This window comes from Pelophylax lessonae, assembly GCF_965119305.1.
Source record: "Pelophylax lessonae genome assembly, chromosome: 13".
Lineage (NCBI taxonomy): Eukaryota > Metazoa > Chordata > Amphibia > Anura > Ranidae > Pelophylax > Pelophylax lessonae.
In genome coordinates, this window is record NC_138780.1 from 41,362,639 (window position 1) to 41,389,302 (window position 26,664).

At 40.8% G+C, this 26,664-nt stretch overlaps 2 protein-coding genes across 2 annotated transcripts; both read right to left on the reverse strand.

The window, feature by feature from the left end:
* Positions 1–2,337: 2,337 nt before the first annotated feature.
* LOC309569150 (olfactory receptor 6N1-like) lies at positions 2,338–3,150 on the reverse strand (the record flags this gene model as incomplete). Its single annotated transcript, XM_082274911.1, has 1 exon — positions 2,338–3,150. The coding sequence occupies one exon, from the start codon at positions 3,148–3,150 to the stop codon at positions 2,338–2,340; it is 813 nt and encodes a 270-aa protein (XP_082131037.1).
* Positions 3,151–25,590: 22,440 nt separating this feature from the next.
* LOC309569152 (olfactory receptor 6N1-like) lies at positions 25,591–26,391 on the reverse strand (the record flags this gene model as incomplete). Its single annotated transcript, XM_082274913.1, has 1 exon — positions 25,591–26,391. The coding sequence occupies one exon, from the start codon at positions 26,389–26,391 to the stop codon at positions 25,591–25,593; it is 801 nt and encodes a 266-aa protein (XP_082131039.1).
* Positions 26,392–26,664: the final 273 nt, after the last annotated feature.

Here is a 26,664-nt window from a genome sequence, read left to right on the forward strand (position 1 = left end):
TCCGTTATCATGCACCTTAAACTGTGTATTACTACTGTACATGTACAGCAGATTGTAAAGATATATTTTTTCACGCTAATTTATTTGTACATTCGTTTTTCCCTTTTCCCTTTTTCCAGGTTTGTGGGATACTCCTGAGTTTCAGAGTCAGAGGGACCTGACTCATTTTGGTGTGGGGTGGGTGTAGCACCCTACAGGTAGGTGCTAGGTAAATGTATAGTGGGCTTTGTCTGCCTAACAGCAGAGCCATGTTTTCTTTTGTACAGGTAGGTTGTCATAGCTACCAAGTGTGTCTGCTGAGAGAGGAGATGTATCCCCACTGGCCCTGTGAGGGGCTTCTCATTGGGCAGTGAAGGAAACCCAATCAGGACACATTCATGCTTGTAACTACCCCAGGAGGCAGATTCTGCCGCAAAGGATTCTGGGAGTGGGTATAAGCCTGAGGGGGGTGCATGACTCAGCGTCTTTGGCGGCAGCAGATTTCCAGGAAGGAGAATGCCGCTGCTTCTCCTCCTGTCTGAGAAAGGTGGATGTCTCAGGGTGTCGCCTGAGTGTCCAAAGTGTGCTGAGTTGAGCTGAGGGGATCCAGTGTGCCGAGAGCCTGCGGAGAGAGAGAGGGGTCCAGTCCCAGGAAAGCCTACACAGGTCGTGAGTACTGAGGATTGCCCCTGGGGGTCTGCCTAAAGTTAGAGGGGACCGCTCCGGGAGAGGTTCTGGGATCCAGTGTCAGCTAGCTTTAAAGCTGTAAAGGGGGTACACAGGTTGACGACCCTGAAGCTACAGAGGGGGTACATAGTCAGTGGACCCTGAAGAGTTCAAGGACAAAGGGGGCACCTGCAGTTTGGGCCCTGAATGGTATAGAGCATGCCAGTTAAAGTGACAGCTATACAGATTTCTACTACATACTACCTCAAGCTGTGTCATGCGGGGGGGGGGGGGGAAGTATTCAGTGACTTTCACAGTACAACAGTGTCAGAAGTTCTACAGTTCTCAGTCTTGGATCTTCTGGACTATAAGTCGAGGATTCAGCACTTCTTTTGTTCTACAGAGTGTTCTCATTGTCAGTGAGCGTTGGGTGGCGCCGGCTGGCGTCAAGGAAGCGCCAACGGGCATTTCAGAAGTAAAGTCCCAATTGTAAATAGTTAAGCCTCAAGGAGTATCCCATTCATTCCCTTCTCCCATCCCCTAATTCCAATAAAAACCACAAACAAAGATGCCGGAGTTGTCGCTGCTTCAGTTGTCACACCTGGGGACTCAGCTCACATGGGCTGGAGAGGATTCCGGTACTAATGGCAGACCCACTTCAGGCCATAGGCCTGGAAACCTTGCTACACTTCTATATGTTCTAACAACATATACAGTTTGTGCAAAGGCTGACAGGAGACAACAACGCCTGTTTCCGGTCAGTTTTACACCTTTTCAGAGACCTTTTTCCAGCTGAAACATACTATAAACATTCCAGTATACTGTATATACACCATAGTTTATAGACGTTATAACTTTCACACAAACCAATTAATATATGCTTATTAGGATTTTTTTTTACCAAAGACATGCAGTAGGATACATTTTGGCGTACATTTATGAATACATTTGATATTTCAAATTTGTTTATGGGATATGCTTTATAGCAGAAAGTTAGTAATATTGTTTTTTTTTCCAAAATGTTGTATTTTTTCATTTATATAGGGCTGCCATGTGCAGCAGATTAGAAACACCGGGGGGTAAGCTGTATGAAGCCTCACAATGGTGGCACTGCGAATATCATGTTTTTTGGGGGTCTTTTTTAATAAATATTCAAAGGATTCCCATATCACCTTGACCTAAATAAATACACAGTATAGCAACATTTATATCACCTTTTAGGTGGGACCCATTTGACCAGGCTGTCTAGTAAGGGATAGGTTTCTTCTCAAATAAGCTTTTCAAATTTAGTTGACTCATTTAGTTTCAGTTATTGATCTCTGCAAACAACATGTGTTTTACAACTGTGTTGCTTAGAAAACAAAATATTATTAATTTGCAATTTCTTTATATGACTGAAACAAGCAAGAAAAAAATATTCTTTACATTTTTATTCTTAGTCCTACTCATAGTAAATACAGAACATATGTACAAATCGCTACTTAATCCCCAATATGCATGATTTCATATTTATCTAAAAACCAAAAAAAGGCATTTAATATTTTCTTTTTTAGTCCTGACCATAATAAAGAAAGAAAGAATGAACACATTAAAGCACACAGTGGGGTGGTCAGGGGGAACAATTGAGCACAGCAGATCCACACTAACCGAAGGCTTCAAAAGACACACCAGGAGAGGATTTATCTACAACGGTCATATGTTTATAAATCTCATTTTGATCATTCTTCTTAGAGCAAATTTTACTTCCTTATTTCTCAGGCTATAAATAACTGGATTAAGCAAAGGGGTGAACATGGCATACACAAGTGCAAATATCTTGTCATAGTCAACAGAGTGTGCACCTTGTGGGCTGGCGTAGACAGTAAAAGCAGTACTATAAAACAGCATCACCACAGTAATGTGAGAGGAACAGGTGGAGAAGGCCTTGCTTCGTCCAGAGTTTGTCTTCATTTGCATAACTGAACATATAATATTAATGTACATTACTACAATAAATGCAAAGTTAAACATAGTGGCAAAACCAATGACACAACCATTTATTGTTCTGTTAATGGAAGTACCGATACAGGCCAAGCTTAGCAAAGGAGCTAGATCACAGAAGTAATGATCCATGTGTAATGGACCACAGAAAGGCACTCTTATAGTAAAGGTGAGTGGTATCGTTGCAGATAAGAACCCATAAAACCAACATAAAATTGCTAAATTCTTACACATTCTCTCATTCATGATGGTGGTGTACCGAAGAGGGTTACATATAGCCATAAATCGATCAAAGGACATAACAGCCAACAAGGCGCATTCTGTCATACCTAGACCATGAAACATATAGAGCTGAGAGAAGCACCATTGGAAGGAGACCCTTTTGTCTTTTGTCAACAGTATAGAGAGCAGTTTGGGTACTGTAGTTGATATGTACCACATCTCCAAAAGGGAAAGGTTAGTGATAAAATAGTACATTGGTGTTTGAAGGTATACGTGAAAATGCACTACCAATATGATCAACATGTTACCAGATAAAGTGAATAGATAAATTAGGAGGACAATAAAGAAAAGGCATATTCTGTAATTCTCAAAGTTTGCAAACCCCAGCAGTAAAAATCCACTGTAATATGTTCCGTTCATTTCAATTATTTGGTTTATATTATCCAAAGAATAGATTATTACATAGAAATACCAGCATGCTGGGACTTCAGATAGAAGGAAATCCTTGAATGACCTGTAAAATGAGGAACATCAGCAACATAATGCTCATCATATACAAAGATTGGATATTACCATGCAATCAAAAATAACTGCAAGGACCTACGGACCCCCTTTCTTATTTAATACTTCAGTGACCAAAAACTTTGTAGACCAAAAACAAAAAATTTCAGACCACTGCTAAATTCACACTCTTTTGTTGCAGCCCATTTGGTGGTGTTTTGACATTTTTTCGTTTTTGACCCACCTAGATGTCACAATAAAGTGTAAGAATGGCCAAGTCAAAATCCAGGCCTGAATCCAATCGAGAATCTGTGGAAAGAACTGAAAACTGCTGTTCACAAATGCTCTCCATCCAACCTCACTGAGCTCGAGCTGTTTTGTAAGGAGGAATGGGCAAAAATTTCAGTCTCTCGATGTACAAAACTGATAGAGACATACCCCAAGCGACTTACAGCTGTAATCGCAGCAAAAGGTGGCGCTACAAAGTATTAACTTAAGGGGGCTGAATAATTTTGTACGCCCAATTTTTCAGTTTTTTATTTGTTAAAAAGTTTGAAATCTCCAATAAATTTCATTCCACTTCATGATTGTGTCCCACTTGTTGTTGATTCTTCACAAAAAATTACAGTTTTATATCTTTATGTTTGAAGCCTGAAATGTGGCAAAAGGTCGAAAAGTTCAAGGGGGCCGAATACTTTCGCAAAGCACTGTATACTGTATGTATATATAAATCTATATATATATCTATATATATATAGATATATATATATATATAGTTGTTACATGTTGAAAATGTAGACGGATGGGTTATCGAACAAACCAGTTACCAATATATTTTGCATAGAGTAAGCGGTAATTTTTCATAATTGTCATTATTGCTAGCCTGGTATTCTACCACCTATGCCACCGTCAAGCCTGCTTAGGCTGAACACACTCTTCCTGCCTAACTAACTAACTTCTATCTCTAGATGCAATTGAGAGATTGTAGGTTCAAATCCCTTGGCCAGAGGGTAATTTATAAGTGGAATTCCCTCAGGGAGAGTGTAGTGAGTTTAACAGATAGTGTAGTATAGTTAATAATACATTGCTGGCAGGGAGGGAGATTTTTGCTTTTTACAGTTTGTTGAGATCAGATAGTGCAGTGTATACCACAAGGTTATATATATATCTATCTATCTATCTATATATCTATATCTATATCTATCTATATCTATCTATATCTATATCTATATCTATATCTATATCTATATCTATATATATATATATATATATATATATATAGGCACTTCAGTTTATATCAGTTTATGTCAGTATTGCTGAAAAATAATGGAGTGGGGTCCCCCCACCAGTCCATACCAGGCCCCTTGGGTCTGGTATGGATTTTAAGGGGAACCCTGCGCCAAAATAAAAAAAAACGGCGTGGGATTCCCCCTAAAGTCCATATCAGACCCTTATCTGAGCAAACAGCCTGGCTGGCCAGGATGGGGGTGGGGTCAACTGAGCTCCCCCCTCCTGAATCATACCAGGTCACATGCCCTCAACATGGGGGGGTGGGTGCCCCCCCGAAAAAGCACCTTGCCCCCATGTTGATGGGGACAGGGGTCTCTTCTCGGCAACCGTGGGCTGTGGTTGTGGGGGTTTGTGGGGGGGAGGCTTATCGGAATCTGGAAGCCCCCTTTAACAAGGGGGCTCCCAGATCCTGACCCCCCCATGTTAATGGATATCGGGTACATTGTACCCTTACCCATTCACCAAAAAAGTGTACAAAAAAAATAAAGACAAAAGCCAGTTTTGGACAAGTCCTTTATTAAAAAAAAAAAAAAAAATAGTGTCCCACAATGATCACGTCGCCCGCCTGCCCGCAACCGAAAAATAGAAAAAAAAAGCTCCTGCTTCTCAAGACACCTCCCGCACTAATGAGCTGTTTGAGTTTGACAGCTCTTTTATATGGATTTGACGTCACGAGTGCCCCACAATGCACTGCTCAGGTGCAGTGAACAAATTACATGACGCCTTTTATTTCATTTTTCTAGTTGTATTGCCGGGAGCCAGTATTGCTACAGCAGGCTACATACATCATACAGATGCCCAACTTTACAGGCTCAATAAAGAGACCCCCACAGACTCGATATTTAAAGTAATTTTTCATTTTTATTGTTTCACTTTAAGCATTATTAAAATCACTGCTCCTGTAAAAACGATCATTTTAAAAAATTGTTTTTGCATTGATTCATGTCCCCCAGGGCAGTACCTGGGTTCCCATACACATTTTTGGGCCAATAACTTGCATTTAAGCCTTTAAAATTAGGACTTTTTATTTTTCATGTTCGTGTCCCCTAGACTGTAAAGGAGTTTGCATGTTCGCTAGAACATTTCCCCTGTTCAAGATGTTCTGGTGCGAACCGAACAGGGGGGTGTTCGGCTCATCACTATTACATGACTGTTTAATGCAAAGGATCCTTTTATCACATTTTATAGTTTTTGCCCCTTGGAAATTGTTATTATAATATTACTATGTTTATACAAATTTTCCAAACTCCGTACTGTATATATATGTGCCTGATTGTCATATTTCGATATCAGCTGGAACCACCTTCGCAATAAAATCTATCTTGGTTCTGGCTCTGAAGAGTCGAGATCTGTTGAGTATTTGCACGCATTAATGTTGATCTAGATCCTAACTGCATGAAATTTATTTTTGCTAAAGCACAGAAAAATTGCTATATATTTTTTATCTGTGACTGCATTTTAACACTGTTACTTTTCCTCCAACCACTTCCTTTCTGCATGCTCCCAAACATTAGCTGCACATCTTTGCTCTGGACTGGCTTCCTAGTAAAGACAACGGTGAGCCATGCCTATGCAGTGTGGGCCAGCCTGGCGATTTGTAGCTTCCACCAGAGGCATGTGTGATAGAATGACAATGGAAGAGCATCATAAGGAGAGAGTTGTCACCTTATAACAGGAAGTCCTGAACAGGGACCTTTCAGGAAAGATCATCATTTATTGTTTTAATGAAAGATAAATATTTAAAAGAACTGGCTGCAGTTGGACTTTGCAATTACTGTATTTACAAAATGTTCTTATCTCTTACTATGTGTCCCGGTGATGCTCCTGTGACACTAGAACAGTGGTCTCCAAATTGCGGCACTTTTCTTGCCTTTATCTACCCCTTGGGGTACTGTTACTTCCACTGACACCAGTGATGAAGCAATATTCCATCCACTGACAGCAAGGAGCACTATTCACTTCACTGATAGCAAAGATGGAGCACTATTTCATCCACTGACACCAATGATGAAGCACTATTCCATCTACTGACACCAATTATGGGATATTCTCACACTGACACCAATAAATGGAGCATTATTCCTCCCACTTACAGCAATGATGGAGCACTATTCCTTCCACTGACACCAGTGATGAAGCACTATGCCCCCTACTGACAGCAATGATGGAGCACTATTCCTTCCACTGACACCAGTAATGGGGAACTATTCCTCCTACTGACAGCAATGATGGAGCACTAATCCTTCCACTGACACCAATGATGGGGCACTAGTCCTCTTACTGACAGCAATGATGGAGCACTATTCCTTCCACTGACACCAGTGATGGGGCACTGTTCATCCTACTGACAGCAATGATGAAGCACTATTCCTTCCACTGACACCAGTGATGGCGCACTATTCCTCCTACTGACAGCAATGATGGAGCATTATTCCTTGCACTGACACCAAAATGATGAGGCATAATTCTTCCCACTGTTATAAACAATTGGGCAGTATTCCTCCCACTGACACCAATGATTGGGCACTATTCATCCCCCTACTAACCACAGGCATTATGTAACTGTTTTTACTACTGCTGACCACCAAGCCTAAGGCATTGTCTAACCTCACTGATGCGGAGACATTTTCTGCTCCAGCTGGCCACAGTCCAGCCCTTCTAAAGTCTGAAAGACAGTAAACTGGCCCTTTGTTTAGAAAGTTTGGAGACCCCTGTACTAGAACAAGAAACAAGGGAAACGAGGGTCACTGGGACAGGAATATACACACAAATAAAAACCTGGCTAAGGTTCTAACCATACTTGACTGTACTAACTTTTTTTTTTTTTTAGATTTTATTGCAATTAGATTTACTTTATCAAATAAATCTTTTCATATTATTAGTAATACTATACTAAATTATGATTTGCATCACAAAGTGGATTTGTATTACATTTAGTACATCTTGTAATGCTCCTACAATCTTTATTACCATACAGTACTGGTAGTTCCACCAGCAATATTAGTAATACTACTACAAAAACTACTACTGCTACTACCACTATAATAACTACTTCTACTACAACAATTTACTGCCACTGCATCTTCCTCTTCTTCTACTACTATTATCATTACTATGACTATTGTTATTATAACTGTGACATGACTGGGGTATTGCTCATGTTACGGCTGCTATGACACTCCCCCAAGGACACCACATTTTCCTCTCTCTTTATCCCCCAACGTAATGACTCAGACCACACAACTTAACATTTGGTTTGAATGGCCATAGCAGCCTTTTAATTAAACAACCATAATTTAACCATGAAATCTCTTAGTTACATAAAATTACATCAAAAATACATTCTTCAAAAAAACATATCATAACTAACAGCCTGATGTACTATCTGCACTTCCCCCAGGTCTTAGGATTTTGAAGGCACCCCTAGAATGACCAACTGGCTGTATCTGGCACCCACTTGCAACTCTACGGCCCCCAGCCGCAAGTACACCGGCACGGGGACAATTGTTTAACAACACACCAGCTGATACAGCAAAATAATCAATCACCTGTCACTTCTGACACTTAACAGGGTAGGCACACCCATACCAAAGATGGGCCCAACCCATCGTTCTCCAAAGAACGTAACCATCCCCGCCTTCAAAACCCATCGACCTCTGCCACAGAATGCCCAGCGTGAAACCTTACGTCTGGGCAGCCCTCCACACCCTAAGGGCCCTTTGAACACCCTCCTGTGCTCAAGCACCAAAGGTCAATTCCTACATCATTTAGGTGGACCCCATCCACTCTCAGGAAAAGCCCGTAGTCCTTTTCCAACTCCAAATAGCGAATCGCCAACCCACTGTTCCTGAAAAAAACTTAGCCACCTCCTTGTTAATCTTAATCCTAGATTTATTGACCCTATCCACCGATCTCGCCAGATGCCAGGAAGTCCTGTCCACTATGTCTGGCCAATAGATAATGTAGATATTTACTGTACATGCAGCCAGAGACCTCACTGGCGCATGCACTCTGAAGGAACGGCCACCTATGCCGTTCCTTCAGAGCCCTGTTCCATAAATGGCGGCTCCCATGCACATGCCCAGGAGCAACGTCATCGCGGCTCTGGCCAGAGAGCCAGAGTTGCGAAACCCGGAAGCAAGACGGGTGATGATGAAAGGGGCCTCCAGCTCTGACATCTTGGCTTGGGTGGGCTTCGTTTTAAGGTAAGTCTAACATAAGATGCTAGTATGCGATGCATACACACTACACTCACACTACACTGACACTCTACACTCAGTCACAAAAACACTAACTCATCATGACTTTGTCCAATTAGGGCTCTGCAGTGTTCTGATTGGGCAAAGCTTTGCACCTGACCAGCAGTCAGGTGCATTACTTCAGCCAATCAGGGCCCTAGAATGCACTGTGCAGCGCGCATTGCATTGTGGGGCACTCACTTGGCGAACATCCCGTTGAGCACCCCGCTAATTCAGGTGCTCGGCGAACACCTGCATGGGTGCTGTTCTGGGCCAAAATAATGGACAGCCTGAACAGCTCGCCCATCTCTACTGAATGATAACCCTTAGGGTAAATGTACATGGGTTCATTTTGCCATGCACCATAAAGATACTGTATATTTCTGGTATCTGGTGACCCTTTCATATCTATGGGAAGCTGTATGCAGACATCCCAGACATCCCGGACATCAGACATTTCAAGACATCTCGGACATCAGAAATATGCAATGTCTTTACTCTGCATGGCCAAATACACCCATGTGCACGTAGCCTTACAAAGATAACTGACACTGAGCATTTTCAAAAGTGTAGTATACATACTCACTGTGGATTGTAAATTGAAGATTGCAGCATTTAAATTGATAGGATAAATGTATAAAAGAAAACACTTCTCATCCACAGTAAAGGTCTTTGCTGTCTGATATAAACCTATTGAAGAATATGTCTTGGCATAAAAAAAATGCTCAGTTTTGTCATACCAGCAACTAACGATAATAGCAACCAACATTGTCTACAATAATGAAAAAACCTAAAATGATGTTAGAAAGAGGTAAAAAAATGGAAATTGCCCTCAGTCCACAAGGACAGGGGACCCACTAACAGACTTACAGATATAATTAATTAAAGTTAAACTATGGCCAAAATAAAAAAAATAACTTATATGGTACAGTCTGTCAATAGTATTAACACAGAAGTCTTTGTTTTTCTAAGTCCGCCCTGTAACCTAACATATTATCTGGTGATCTTGCCAGTAAATATCTTGTCTTTCAACTTCCTTTAAACACCCAACCTGTCGACCATAGATGGCAGTTAAAAGGTTGAGACAAGCAACTCAACACTAAGGGGGTGCTTACAATGGCCAGCTGTCACATACCTGGTAGTAGGCTGAATTGATGAGGTTTGCCTCTCTTGTATCTCCAACCCAGGACCCACTGAAGGTGGAACAGATGGTGCCAAAGGACATGAGGAACACGAGTGCCAGAAGGTGATGTTAGCAGAACTTGCAGCAGGAGATGCAGGCTTGAGAAGTCAGGCAGGACATCAGGATAGGAGCTGATGTAAAGCACGCTGGACCAGCCAAGGCTGGAATTCCCTTACACCAGCACTTATTTACTTTGTAAAATATTTATCCGAAATGAAAAAAAAAAACTATTGCCGTAACTATTTTAAAAGTGTTAACTGGAGTTGGGCTTTGCCTTGTAAGTCATTAATGTAAAGTCAAACTAAATCTGCATATTTTCTATTTCTCTACATTGTAAATATACAGTATTTTCTGCCCACCCTCTTAGAATGGAAACAAATGAGTCTTTTTTTCCCCCCACAAATAGAGCTTTCTTTTGGTGGTATTTGATCGCCTCTGCATTATTTTTTTTTTTTTGCGCTATAAACAAAGATTGAACCACAATTTTGAAAAAATAACAATATTTTTTACTTTCTGCTAAAACATTCCCAATAAAAAAATTAAAAAAATCAGGTGTGGACCTGAATGGCTGCGTAACTCTGGAGCTCCCGGCAGCAAGAGAAAAAGCCTTCTAATCAGCACAGCCTTCACCTTCTACCCGCCGGGCGAGATGGGTAAATCGTCGGCGCATACATCCCCCTCTTGCTCCCGCTCACCGAGGGACACGGGGGATGCAGGTGAGCTGCAGTATACCGGACCTCTTCCAGCACCCACCACGCGAGACCCCGGCTTCATCTCAGGCCTACACAGATGCTGCACGTGGATCAGCAGCCAGCTCTGCAGAAATAAGCCAAGAGCAGCTCACACAGATGACTGAGGCACCTCCACCACCTACCCCACCTACTCTCACCCAGCCTCTTAACTTGCAAGACCTCCGCACAGTGGCAGATGACATCAAAGCCACATTGGCCACTGCAATAACTGATCTTAGGAGAGACATACAGACCATTACAGTAAGAATCGAGGAGGTGGAAGAGAAAGCAACACTTCAAGAGGAGTCTATTCAACATCTCCCATCAATCTCCAGAACCCAGTCCACACAGCTCAGAGACCTCCAGAGGTATATGGAAGATTTGGATAATCGTGTCCACCACCGTAATCTAAGGGTAAGAGGCCTCCCCGAATCAATGGAACCCGACCAGATTACCCAAGAAACCATAGCCATCTTTAATGACATACTGGGCAGACCCCCTGAGTCTCCCATTGAACTTGAGCACTTACATAGGGCTTTGAGACCCAGGGGAAGGGACACTGACCCCCCCTGAGATGTGGTCTGTTGTTTGGTGAACTTTAAGCTTAAAGAAGAAATTCTCAGAAGAGCTTGTGACTACCGTAACCTGCTATACCAAGGGGCGGACATAACATTTTTCAGATTCTCTCTCCCATAATGCTCCAGCAAAGAAGAAAATCATGCCCCTCTTGGAGCTCCTGCATAGCAGGGAGATTCAATATCGTTGGAAGTTCCCTTTCTGCTTATCGGCCTCCTCACACAGCTAATCTCTGGGTGCCAGAAGATTTGACATCCTTCTGCAACACGCTCAATATACCACGCATCAACATCCCTGACTGGTACAGAAGTTTTCGCCCACCGCGCCTGGGAAGAGCCACGTCAATGGACACTATACTAGAAAGAGATGATTTCCACATCAGATGCAGTGGAGTAGTGAATGTAGCCACGCTAAGAACTGTTTTACTGGCTGATTATTAGGTCAAAATAAAGGAATAAAAGCCTGAAAAAAATGAAAGTTTTTGCAGCCACCACTTCCAGTGTTTGTTGAGCTCCAGTATATTACAGTTTTGTTTTTGGGTTTAGTTACGCTTTAAGCCATATGCCAGATTTTTTTTTTTTAACCCAATGCTTATATAAACCATTTATGGGCTTATTTAACAAGAAAAAAGTTTAAAATTGACCTTTTTAACCTGACATCTCTAACTGGTGTAGGATGACTGCACGACAAATCAGTTGTTTGCTTTGTGCCACTGTACTTTACTCAACACTTTTTTGATTAGGTTTGTGTTATTATTGTAGGAATTCGATTTTTTTTCCCTTTTTTATGAAGATGGTTTTCTTTGCCATGGTAATAATACAAAACTAATACAACTAAGAACCCAGCTCAGATATTAGAAACCCCCAATCCCTTTAAAGCATGTGCATTATTTTTATTTAGATCAGTTATAGTATTACACCACCGCCAGAATAAATGAATTATTCTAAAACTTTTATTTTCCTGAAACAAAGTTTGTTGTAATTGCAAGCGGAAAAAAAATATCTCCTACAGACCATAATGAGAAGAAATTAAAAATACTATTACGGTGCTAATTAGAACCTTAACGCAAACATAATTTCTGATACTAAGGATCTTTTAGCTTGGGCCTACTAAAGGTAATAATGCCTGGAGCTCAATTTCGGTGTGCACATTTTTTTCTATGTTTTAAATCGCATTTTGCAACAAAATATAGCTTGAAATTTTTTTTTTAATTACATGATCTGATGCCAAGTATGTGTTAGTGTCTTGAATTGTCATATCAAAACTGGCTCCAATCTTAGCTGCCAATATTAAAGGCTACAATGGCTGCACACATTTTATAGTAAATGTTAGTAAATGAGAAAAAAAAGCTATTTTCACACTGAATACAAAATAATATGCATCGGAAAAGTATTTAAAAAAAAAAAAAAACAGAATTCTTGTACATGACTGGTTGACTGAAGTGAACACAGCAGCTCTTTATTACTTAAGCTCAATAAAAATTGACTTAGCAAAGTGAACATTCACTTTCCTGGATTACCAACTCCATTGTATTCAAAAGTTAAACACAGCAGAATGAAAAAATCCAAGTTTTGGCTAAACAAAGACCAAATGATATATTAAACATTTAATAGTCGCTCAGACCAAATTTAATTAGCTTACATTTTAGCACTAGGAACATTTTCTTTTAGAAAGACAAACTATAACTTCTAATAAAAATTTGAAAAAAGTACTAATTAAATTATAAAAAAAAAAAAAAAATGTGATAAAGAAAATAATTTGTCAACTTTAACTTGACAAAAACAATACAAATATATATTATAATATTAAAATAGTAACCTATTTAAATCTTTTACAATATTCCCAGTAACCTCTCTTCTTCAACAGAGATCACATTTGGTAGTAGTCTGTATGTGTCAATGTAGATGTGTAAATCTATGATACTTAAATTAGAAACCTTTTGCTCACCTTCAGTATTTTTTTTTTCCTTTTTTGGAATTCATAGTAACATAGTTACATAGTAGTTGAGGTTGAATAAAGACAATAGTCCATCCAGTTCAACCTGTGTAGGTGTGTGTGGACGCAATCATTTCACATCAACTTATTACATATTTGCCTTTACATGTATACAGTTGATGATAAGTACCCACACACAAGTCCTTATAATACACTTGCCCAGGCCTTTATTAGATACTCCAAATCTCTTGAGATACTAATATTATTGATAGTTTACTTTAGTAACTTGAATTGCACATAATTAATCCTTTGAGTCTAGTTAGTGATAGCCTAAAGTATGATAATTCAGGGGAAAACAGTAATTTACTTGTTGTTGTTACTATTATTATTATTATATATAATTTATATTGGGCCAACAGTTTGTGCATGCAATTTACAGAATAAAGAAGACATAACAGGTAAAATACACTCACTGACCAATTTATTAGAAGCACCTTGCTAGTACCGGGTTGGACCCCTTTTTACTGCCATAATTCTTCGTGGCATAGATTCAACAATATTAGCATGCGTAAAGAAAGGTATGTATTCCAGAGATAAGTCTATAATCCTTCCACTTTATAAAACTCTGGTCCGACCGCATCTGGAGTATTCTGTCCAGTTCTGGTCGCCAGTCCCCAGGAGGGATGTGTTGGAGCTGGAGAGAGTCCAGAGAAGGGCAACTAAATGAATTAGGGGATTGAAGGACCTTAATTATGAAGAGCGTCTGCAATCGCTTGATTTATTCTCCCTGGAGAAGAGACACCTGAGGGGGGACATGATAGCAATTTTTAAATATCTCAATGGGGATCTCAGCTTAGAAAATAAGCTGTTCAGTCGAAGGGATTGCATGAGGACTCGAGGGCATACAATGCGATTAGAGGAGAAGCGTTTTAACCTCAGGCAACGTGGGGGGTTCTTTACTGTTAGGGCTACAAGATTGTGGAATTCTCTACCACAAGAGGTGGTTTCTGCGGGTAGTATGGTGGCTTTCAAAAGACTCTTAGACATACATCTCAAGGATCAGAACATTCCGGGCTATGTGAGATGATTACAGCTACACACACCTAAACAGGTTGAACTGGATGGACTATTGTCTTTATTCAACCTCATCTACTATGTAACAATGTGTTGGAAACATTACTCAGAGATTTTGGTCCACATTGACATGATAGCATCATGCAATTGCTGCAGATTTGTTGGCTGCATATCCATGATGCCAATCTCCCATTTCACCACATCCCAAAGGTGCTCTATTAGATCGAGATCTGGTGACTGTGGAGGCCATTGGAGTACAGTGACCTCATTGTCCTGTTCAAGAAACCAGTGGTGAGGTGATTTGAGCTTTGTGACATGGTGCATTATCCTGCTGGAAGCTGTGCCATCTTAAGAGCATTATAGGCCCCCAGGAAATGCAGTGCACTTGGGCCCTGCCTACACAATCACCCACAAGAAAAAAAATGCATTGATATCCTTATTAATTTGGGCATCAGTTGTATACAAAATGAAAGTGGCATGCAGATGTTTTGGCTTTCTGAACATACAAAGACAATATTAATTTCTGCACATAAAAAAGTTAGTACTTACCCTTTCTTTCCTTTCTGCCATGCTGGCTTCTACTTTAGGCTTCTACAGCAGTGCCCCTGCCCTTGTGACTTGCGCTGTGGCTGTCCTGGGGGGGGCCTGTCTCCCGACGGACCTTGGAAGCAGGCAGGCACTCCTGCTTCTATGGGATTCTCTCCATGGTCCGATTAGCCTGACAGCAGTGCCAGGTTAATGACAGCTTCCAAGTTTGGTGGCTGGGTCCGGTGAACTCACACATGGAGGGGAGTCAGACTCGACTGTCCTGTGTGTGCCTGTTTCCGTGGAGGTGGACAGGCGTTCCTGCAGTTGTGGGCTCCCCCTCCACGGCATAAGTGCAGGGCTGACAGGCGCTTGCCACCAGCTAAGTTTGGCGGCGGGATGTACACGGGCGTCAATACTAATCCCTACCTGACATCCCAGACATCCCAACCTGCAAAAACTCCCCCCCACCAATTTAACACAACTAGAGGATGATCAAATGAAATGCAAATATTTCAATTCATATTAAATAATGCCATAAGTGGTATCCCGTGATGAATTATACATAAAGTCCAATGATGCAAAAAATAAAATGCAAAGAAAAATATGTATAAAAGAGTCCAAAAGAAAAATTCCATATGGTCATATTCCAAAAGTGGCAATAGACCTAATATAGGTCAGTAATCGACTTAGGCAGGCCATACATGTGTCGAATTTCGAAAAACATTCTTTCGAACATCAGAAATTTTGTGCGTTTCGTGATTCGATGGTGCCACTATTGGTTTCAAAATTCGACTGACCAAGCCTTCAATTTCACCTTATATTGGTACAGCAAACAATTTCCATGGCCTGGAAATCTTCTTTTCTTCCTGGAATTTTCTTTTCTTACAATAATGCACATTTCTTTTTTGATTATATTTCTCGCACGATTCTCCCATCATTGATTAGAAAATTGTTTGTCTTTCAAAAAATTTCCAACATGCCCGATCACTCAAATTCGATAAGTGCACGAAAGTCGGCCGTTGCTGTGGCCCACTAATGATGCAAAATTCGAACGAAAATTCTTATATAAGATTTTCAAAAGAAAATTCTTTCTAAATTCGACCCATGTATGGCCAGCCTTAGTGAGTTTCACCCCTCAACCTGGGCAAGGGGTACCTCAAAGTTTTCAACCCCCCTTTGATTGTATTGGTAGGAAGCAGCACATAAACTTCCTCTTAGCAGTACTCAGACTGGATATGTGGGAAAGATTAATTACGCAACATCCAATGTAAACTAATGAATATTTGTTAAAGTTCTACTTACAGCAGAGAGGATAAAGCAAGCATATTAAACATACAGTTCGTCCTACGCTCTCGGCAGGCGTGCTGACATCCCTGCTATTTACTTTGCTTAACCGCCTCCCGCCTACTGTATAGACAAATGACAGCAGGTGGGATGCTCTCTTGTTCTGGGGGCACGCTGCACAGCAATCAGGGGTGCTCTGTGTCCCTGGGATAAGGTGTAACCCGAATCTCAGTAAAGAGCCTGATGACCCGGCTCTCTACCAATGTGCTCAGTTGTGTCCTATCACAGCTGATCAAATGTAAACAAAGAAACTGCATTTATGGGCTTTGCTTGCCTCACACAGTGCAGCCCCAACAGTGCCTGGCAGTGATACCAGTCTCTGCTCATCTGTGATGCCAATCTGTGTCCATCAATGATACCAATTTTAGCCAATCAGTGAAGCCAAACTGTACCCATCAGTGATGCCAATCAGTGCTGCCTTTCAGTGCCCATCAGTGCCACCTATTATTGTCCATCAGTGCCGCCTATTTGTGCCACCTATCATTGCCCATAAGTGCCACCTATCAAAGCCCATCAGTGCCACCTATCAGTGCCCATCAGTGCCGCCTATTAGTGCCCATCAGTGCTGCATATCAGCACCGCTTATCAGTGCCCATCAGTGCTGCATATTAGTGCCACCTCATCAGTTCCCTTCAGTGCCGCCTAATCAGTGCCCATCAGTACAGCCTCATCAGCGCACAACAGTGAAGGAGAAAAATTACTTATTTAAAAACAAATTCTGACAGGAACTAAGAAAAAACGTTGTTTTCAAAATGTTTGGTCTTTTTAGTTTTTTTTTTAGCGAAAAATAAAAAAAACTCAGCAGTGAATAACTACCACCAAAAGAATCTCTATTTGTGGTTAAAAAAAAGAATTATGAAAAAATTAATTTGGGCACAGCATTGCATGACAGTGCAATTGTCATTCAAAGTGTGACAGCGCTGAAAGATGAAAATTGCCTGGGCAGGAATGGGGTAAAAGTCTTGTTCTGGGGGCACACAGCACGGCAATCAGGGGCGCGCTGTGTCCCTGGGATGTGGTTAAACAATGCTCAGTTAGTACAAAGAGGCCCAAAGCGTGCCAAGAAAATATCCCCCACACCATTACACCACCACCACCAGCCGGAACTGTTGATACAAAGCAGGATTGATTCATCTGAATGTCACAAATAAAATCGAGACAACAAACCAGGGAACATTTTTCCAATCTTCTATTGTTAAATTTTGGTGAGACTTTGCGAATTGCAGCCTAATTTTCCAGTTCTTAGTTGATAGGAGAGGCACTCAGTGTGGTCTTCTGCTGTTGTAGCCCATCTGCTTAAAAGTTCCATGTGTTGTGCACATGGCCGTTTGAAGGAATTTGGGGGCCCCAAGCAAAATGGACATGGAGGCCCCCCCGACCCCCCGCACACACGCAAAGCCTTTTTTTTTATCAGCTAAAAGGTATACAGTAAACCCCCCTCCATTGCGGGGGTTACGTTCCGGACCCAGCCGCGAAAAGTGAAATTCCGCGAAATAGAAAAACCCTATTAAAATGCATTGTAGGCATGATTTTTTTTACTGTCACTGTATGTGTAGAAGCATTTTAAGGTCTTTAATCACACTTTTAAAACAATAGAAACTCATTTAAACACATAAAAGATACTAAGAGACATAGCAAGAGCTATGAAAAACACAAAAATATTTCATTTTTAATGATTTATATAGTAAAATAACATTACAAAAAAAAACGCGAATTACCGGGACCGCAAAAACTGAACCGCGATTTAGCAGGGGATTACTGTAATATATATATATTTCCATGGTGTCCTGTGTGCGGGGGCGTGTCGGCGTCGCATACTGACGATCCCTGGTGGTTTCTGTATGATTGTGAGTAGTTCTTGTAACATATGGCCTCTATGTGAAATCCAGCTCCACTCAATGGTCTCTCCTGTGAGGAATGATGTGTACATACATACACAAAATTGTGTGGGATAATACAAATGCACACATTATTCCTCAGAGGAGAGACCATTGAGTTTAGCTGGATTTCACATAAAGGCCATATGTCAGGGGCGTAACTACAGGGGTTGCAGGGGTTGCGATTGCTACCGGGCCCCATGGTCAAGGGGGCCTGTGTGGCTCCCCTGCACACCTGGATAGGAGGGGCGGCGGGGGCAGCATGTAGAGTAATCACTGTCCTCCCTTTTCCTCCTGTAGCTGCAGGAGAAAATGGAGGAGATTGGTTCCTCTGTAAGCTGCCCCTGCCACCCCTCCTATCCAGTTCACTTGTGTTCTGCTGTCTCTGGGCCCCTGTGTGCTCCCCTGGTCCCCCCCCCCCACTGTGCTGACCCCCCCCCCCCACTGTGCTCCCTTTCAGGCTTGAAGGGAAGGGCCCCGGCCAGGGGTCTGGGGGGGCCCTTCATGGTTTCTTGCACCGGGGCCCTGAAGGTTCTAGTTACGCCTCTGCCATATGTTACAAGAACTACTCACAAATCAAACAGAAACAGGGGATCTGTGGAAGAGGGAACTCCTTTGCAAATTGCAAGGCATCAGCAACTAATCCAGCTCCACTCAATGGTCTCTCCTGTGAGGAATGATGTGTACATACATTTGCATTATCCCACGCAATTTTAATAAAAATATATGAATCATATAATCGTGTATAGTTCAATACAAGAGGATTAGGAGTGCCCATCTTGTGCAGCTTTCAATGTGACAGGGAGGGGCAAAAGACACGAGAAAGAAACAAGAAACGGCCAACTGTATTTTACTAGATGTTCTTGAGTCAAAGAAGAAAGAAGACTGTAAATGTAAATACTTTATCTTGTAAATTGCAAAGTTTATCTTTAAACAGAATTACAGAAAATTAGAGTTGGAAGAACGATTTGGGTCAAAAAGTTCAGCCTGAAAATCTCCTGTTCGGTAAACACCTGAATTCGCGAAACGCTTGGCGGGATGTACGATTGAGTGCCCCACAATGCACTGCACTATACACTGCAGAATTCACAGTGCATTCTAGGGCCCTAATTGGATGAAGTAATGCACTTGACCGCTGGTCAGGTGCAGGGCTTTGCCCAATCAGGACACAGAGCCCTGATTGCACAAAGTCATGATGACTTTGCCCAATCATGGCTCAGTGCTCATAGGTAAACCCCACACTATAAAAGGTTCCTTCCTTCTGATCACCTGTTGTCAACCCGGCTTGCTCTTGGATTCCTCTTGCCTCGCTCCCAGCTCTGACCTTGGATTGTTCACGGATCTTCTCTTGTCATCTGCCCTGTGTATGACCCCGGCTTGCCTAACCATGACTGTGCTATCTGATTTGCTGACCACTGGCTTACTGACCTCTGCTTCCATCCCCGACTATGCCTTATACTGTGTCTTGTCTGCTGTGATCAGCCTTGGTGCCCATCTGCTGTACCCAGCCTGCGGTACATACCTTCACTACTTACCTGTTGATCCTGCCTGCTGCACTTTCCATTGCAAACTACTTCCAGCTGTGTGCAGTCTGCATCATCCTCAGTGATCCTGAGTCCTAGTGCTCACCTCTTCTGGTATTCACCTGCAGAGAGATCTCCCTACCACCAACTCTCATCTGGGGCACAGCTGGCAATCCCAGCTACTTTGGGCTTTGTGCTTCCTGTTACCACCTTCAGGGACACCGAGCACTCAGCTGCAAGGAGAGCCCTCTCAGCATTTCGGCATCAGGACCAGGTACGTGACAGGGGGACAGCCCACCCCCACCCCCACCCCCAGATCCGAGCATGACATGACTCTCCCCACCTTTCCTCTCATTTCTGCATCCAAGCCGAGGAGGTGCCACAAGCCGCTCTGCCATGCACTTTACAGTGCCTTGCGAAAGTATTCGGCCCCCTTGAACTTTGCGACCTTTTGCCACATTTCAGGCTTCAAACATAAAGATATAAAACTGTAATTTTTTGTGAAGAATCAACAACAAGTGGGACACAACCATGAAGTGGAACGATATTTCAAACATTGTTAACAAATAAAAAACTGAAAAATTGGGTGTGCAAAATTATTCAGCCCTTTTACTTTCAGTGCAGCAAACTCTCTCCAGAAGTTCAGTGAGGATCTCTGAATGATCCAATGTTGACCTAAATGACTAATGATGATAAATAGAATCCACCTGTGTGTAATCAAGTCTCCATATGAATGCACCTGCACTGTGATAGTCTCAGAGGTCCGTTTAAAGCGCAGAGAGCATCATGAAGAACAAGGAACACACCAGGCAGGTCCGAGATACTGTTGTGGAGAAGTTTAAAGCCAGATTTGGATGCAAAAAGATTTCCCAAGCTTCAAACATCCCAAGGAGCACTGTGCAAGCGATAATATTGAAATGGAAGGAGTATCAGACCACTGCAAATCTACGAAGACCTGGCCGTCCCTCTAAACTTTCAGCTCATACAAAGAGAAGACTGATCAGAGATGCAGCCAAGAGGCCCATGATCACTCTGGATGAACTGCAGAGATCTACAGCTGAGGTGGGAGACTCTGTCCATAGGACAACAATCGGTCGTATACTGCACAAATCTGGCCTTTATGGAAGAGTGGCAAGAAGAAAGCCATTTCTTAAAGATATCCATGAAAAAGTGTCGTTTAAAGTTTGCCACAAGCCACCTGGGAGACAAACCAAACATGTGGAAGAAGGTGCTCTGGTCAGATGAAACCAAAATCAAACTTTTTGGCAACAATGCAAAACGTTATGTTTGGCGTAAAACCAACACAGCTCATCACCCTGAACACACCATCCCCACTGTCAAACATGGTGGTGGCAGCATCATGGTTTGGGCCTGCTTTTCTTCAGCAGGGACATGGAAGATGGTTAAAATTGATGGGAAAATGGATGGAGCCAAATACAGGACCATTCTGGAAGAAAACCTGATGGAGTCTGCAAAAGACCTGAGACTGGGACGGAGATTTGTCTTCCAACAAGACAACGATCCAAAACATAAAGCAAAATCTACAATGGAATGGTTCACAAATAAACATATCCAGGTGTTAGAATGGCCAAGTCAAAGTCCAGACCTGAATCCAATCAAGAATCTGTGGAGAGAACTGAAAACTGCTGTGCTGTTCACAAACGCTCTCTATCCAACCTCACTGAGCTCGAGCTGTTTTGCAAGGAGGAATGGGCAAAAATTTCAGTCTCTCGATGTGGAAAACTGATAGAACTGATACCCCAAGCGACTTACAGCTGTAATCGCGGCAAATGGTGGCGCTACAAAGTATTAACTTAAGGGGGCTGAATAATTTTGCACGCCCAATTTTTACGTTTTTTTTTTTTAAAGGGGTTGTAAACCCTAGGAAAAAAAAAAAACCTGCAAGACAAAGGCATAATGGGCTAGTATGCATCGCATACTAGCCCATTATGTGTAACTTACCTTAGAACGAAGCCCCCACACGGACCCCCGGACATCGCTGCGGGTGCTGCCATGATCCCTCGCCGTCTCTTCCGGGTTCGGCGGCTCCGGCGCAGTGATTGGCCAGAAGAGACTGCTCTGGCGCGATGATTGGCCGGAGCCGCGATGACGTCACTCCCGCGCATGCGCGCAGGAGTGATTTTCCGGCAAGCTCCCGGCAAATTAATTGAAGGTCCCCCCAGACCTTCAGAGCGCATGCGCCGCTCCCGAGAGCGGCTGCATGCACTGTAAATGTCTCCTAAACCATGCCGGTTTAGGAGATATTATTTGTACCTACAGGTAAGCCTTATTATAGGCTTACCTGTAGGTAAAAGTGTCAAAAAGCGGGATACTACCGCTTTAAAGTTTGAAATATCCAATAAATTTCGTTTCACTTCATGATTGTGTCCCACATGTTGTTGATTCTTCACAAAAAATTACAGCTTTATATCTTTATGTTTGAAGACTGAAATGTGGCAAAAGTTTGAAAAGTTCAAGGGGGCCGAATACTTTCACAATGCACTGTAATTGTTCTTCATAAGTTTTGGTCAAATTCTGCTAAATTTCTTTGGTGAAAATAACCCAAATCAGTGTAATTTATTTGGTCTTTAGGAAAGTTATACAGTCCACAAACTATGGTAAATATATCTGAAAGTTGATCAGTCATGATGTACTGACGGTCTATCTCATTTCGTGAGGCCCAAAAAATGCCAGAACAGTACAGATATCCCCCAAATGACCCCTTTTTGCAATGGAAACAGTCCAAGGTATTTAGTAAGAGGAATGCCAAATTTTTTAAAGTTGTAATTCTCTGTCATACTTTTTTGGAGAATCAGGAAATTTACTGTAGAATTTATTTATTTATTTTTTTGTACATACTGTCATGAGTGTAGTAACAGCGTTATGTACATAGTACCCCTACCTATTCACCAAAAAAGTGTAAAAAGTAAATAAAGACACTACAACAGCTTTTGACAATTCCTTTATTAACCACTTAAGCTGCGGAAGGTTTTACCCTCTTTCTGACCAGGCCATTTTTGCGATACGGCACTGCTTTGCTTTAACTGACAATTGCGTGGTTGTGAGAGGCTGTACCCCAAAAAAATTGATGCCCTTTATTTCCCACAAATAGAACTTTCTTTTGGTAGTATTTGATCACCTCTGTGGTTTTTATTTTTTGCACTATAAACAAAAAACTGACAATTTTGAAAAAAAAAAACAATATTTTTTACTTTCTGCTATAAAACATACCAAATAAAAACATGTAACAAATCGTATTTCTTCATCTGTTAATGCTAGTATGTATTCTGCTACATAGTTTTGGTAAACAAAATCCCAATAAGCGTATATTGATTGGCTTGCGCAAAATTTACAGAATCTACTAACTGGGATATTTTTATGGAATTTAAAATTTTTGTTGTGATGATCAGCAACTTATAGCCGGACTGCGATATTGTGGTGGACAAATCGGACACTAAGTGACACTCTTTGGGGACCAGTGACACCAATATAGTGATCAGTGCTAAAAAATTAAGAACATTTCAACCAAAAGCGGAAATGACGCGCTACGCGTTTTGTCAGTTTGACTTTAAACTGACGAAACGCGTAGAGCATCATCACGTCCTTTTCGCTTTTGGTTGGAACACATTTCTGGTGGCTGGAACGCATCGCGTTCCGAAAAAGTGCCACGATCCGGGAAATTGCGGCTATAACCACTGTTATCCACGCTCGTTTTTACTTCTGATATGTGAGTACATTTCCTATTATAATAAAATGGCATATTGAAGCAATACTTCACTATATGAGCCCATCTTTTTCCTTTATATGGTCTGGATCTCCTAATACATATATTATTTCATGGCAAATTGATTGAGTTTGATATTTATTGGAGAGTATTGCCCTGTACCTTTGAGAAAGGATCTGACTGGATGCCCAGAGATACTAAGATCGATGCCCTTTGATCTGATGGTATTATACCCCTGAGTATTGTCACGCTTATTACCCCTGCAGGGGTATCTAGTTTTGGTGAGTGCGGTCATTATTGAGAGGGGGAGCACTATTGTTTCCTTACCTGCACGACCACCTTTGGATCACCTCAAGATCTACAATTTTGGGACTCCATATATTTATTCACCTGATGGACTATTGTTTGATATACACTTGGCCACCTCTGCACCAGTCACTTTATGAATTAATTTTTGTGAATTTATCTAACCACTTTACCACCTACCACAAATTATTTGGTTTGTTTACTCTATTATAGATTGGATCAACTATCATTTATTTGATTATTTATTTATTTAGTTATCTACAGTGGTTTATACACTGATGTCACTTATTTGTGCACATTGTGTCACTTTTTTAGATATTATTTATTATTGATGCTATACACTGCACTATCGCACAATTGGCACTTTATACTTATTTTTTACATATTTATATTTCTATTTATGCTTGTATTGATGCAATTATTGATGCTGGTTATTGCACTCTAGCACTTTTTGCCCATTTGACACTTTAATATCTCATTTATTGTTTACACAATATTGATATTCTGTGGACACTTTGACCCAGGCAGCGCCATTTACCTCCCCCCCCCCCCCCACTCTGATACACTTTATATACCCCTTCTTGGGGTTATATTCAGAAGGTAGGCAGCAGCCAACTAACTATCCTCAGCGTGGATTTTCTTCCTTTAATGTTTCCTTATATGATTGAAACAAGCAAGAAAATAATATTTTTTACATTTTTATTTTTAGTTTCATATAAATAAAGAACATATGCGCAAACCGCTACCTGTTTCTTTAACCTCCCTGGCGGTATGATTCTTTTGGATTTTAGGTGCTGAAAGCGGTACCATTATTTTAGGTGCTGAAAGCATGTAATTCTTGTGAATGAGCAGCCCAAACCAACTGTATACATTTATTATACATATTATATATATATATATATATATATATATATATATATATATATATGTATGTATACATATATTATGTATACATATATTATATATATATATATATATATATATATATATATATATATATATATATAATGTATACAGTTGGTTTGGGCTGCTCATTCACAAGAATTACGTGTGTATATATATATATATATATATATATATATATATATATATACGTGTGTATGTATATATATATATATATATATATATATATATATATATATATATATATATATATATATATATATACATATATATGTATATATATATATATATAATATGTGTGTGTGTGTATATATATATATATGTATATGTGTATATATATATACGTATATATATATATATACTGTATATATATGTATATATATATATATACTGTATATATATGTATATATATATATATATACATATATTTACATAAAAAGTACAGTAAAACTGCAGGAAAGGGCACTGGGGGGTAATGTAATGTGATTTTATTTTATTTTGAACGATATCAGTGTGTTTGGTGCATTTTACATTCGAATTTGCCGCCGGTTCCACCCCCCGGCGGACGTCACGTCGCCGGAGACGGAAGCCGGGGCTCGCAGACGATCGGGAGGAAGCTCCGCCGCCGCACACCGCTCGCAGACATCGCTGGATCCCGGAGAAAAGGTAAGTAAAACCTCCTCCAGCATCCAGCGATCTTCCTAGCGCTACCCCGAGTGTGACTCGGGGTTACCGCTTTTGGCACTAAAATCTTACCCCGAGTCACACTCGGGAATACCGCTAGGAAGGTTAATATGCTATGTTTCATATTTATTAAAAAAAAAAAAAAAAAAACAATACAAAACAAAAAAAAAAAAAATTTTAATACTTTATTATTTAGTCCTGATCATAATAAAAAAGGACACACTACAGCACACAGTAGTGACATGAGGGTGGTATCATTGAGCACAGTAATAGACATTAATAGAAGGCTTCAAAAGACACACCAGGAGAGGATTGATCTACAACGGTCATATGTTTATAAATCTCATTTTGATCATTCTTCTTAGAGCAAGTTTTACTTCCTTATTTCTCAGGCTATAAATAACTGGATTAAGTAAAGGGGTGAACATGGCATACACAAGGGCAAACATCTTGTCATAGTCCACAGAGTGTGCACCTTGTGGACTGCCATAGACAGTAAAAGCAGTACCATAAATTAGCATCACCACAGTAATGTGGGAGGAACAGGTGGAGAAGGCCTTGCTTCGTCCACAGTTTGTCTTCATTTGCATAACTGAACATATAATATTAATGTACATTACTACAATAAATGCAAAGTTAAACATAGTGGCAAAACCAATGACACAACCATTTATTGTTCTGTTAATGGAAGTACTGATACAGGCCAAGCTAAGCAAAGGAGCTAGATCACAGAAGTAATGATCCATGTGTAATGGACCACAGAAAGGCACTCTTATAGTAAAGGTGAGTGGTATCGTTGCAGATAAGAACCCATAAACCCAACATAAAATTGCTAAATTCTTACACATTCTCTCATTCATGATGGTGGTGTACCGAAGAGGGTTACATATAGCCATAAATCGATCAAAGGACATAACAGCCAACAAGGCACATTCTGTCATACCTAGACCATGGAACATATAGAGCTGAGCAAAGCACCATTGGAAGGAGACCCTTTTGTCTTTTGTCAACAGGATTGAGAGCAGTTTGGGTACTGTAGTTGATATGTACCACATCTCCAAAAGGGAAAGGTTAGTGATAAAATAGTACATTGGTGTTTGAAGGTATACGTTAAAATGCACTACCATTATGATCAACATGTTACCAGATAAAGTGAATAGATAAATTAGGAGGACAATAAAGAAGAGACTTATTCTGTAATTCTCAACGTTTGCAAACCCCAGCAGTAAAAATCCACTGTAATATGTTCCATTCATTTCAGTTATTTGGTTTATATTTTTCAAAGAATAGATTATTACATAGAAATACCAGCATGCTGGGACTTCAGATGGAAGCAAATCCTTGAATGACCTGTAAAATGAGGAACACAAGCAACATAATGCTCATCATATACAAAGACT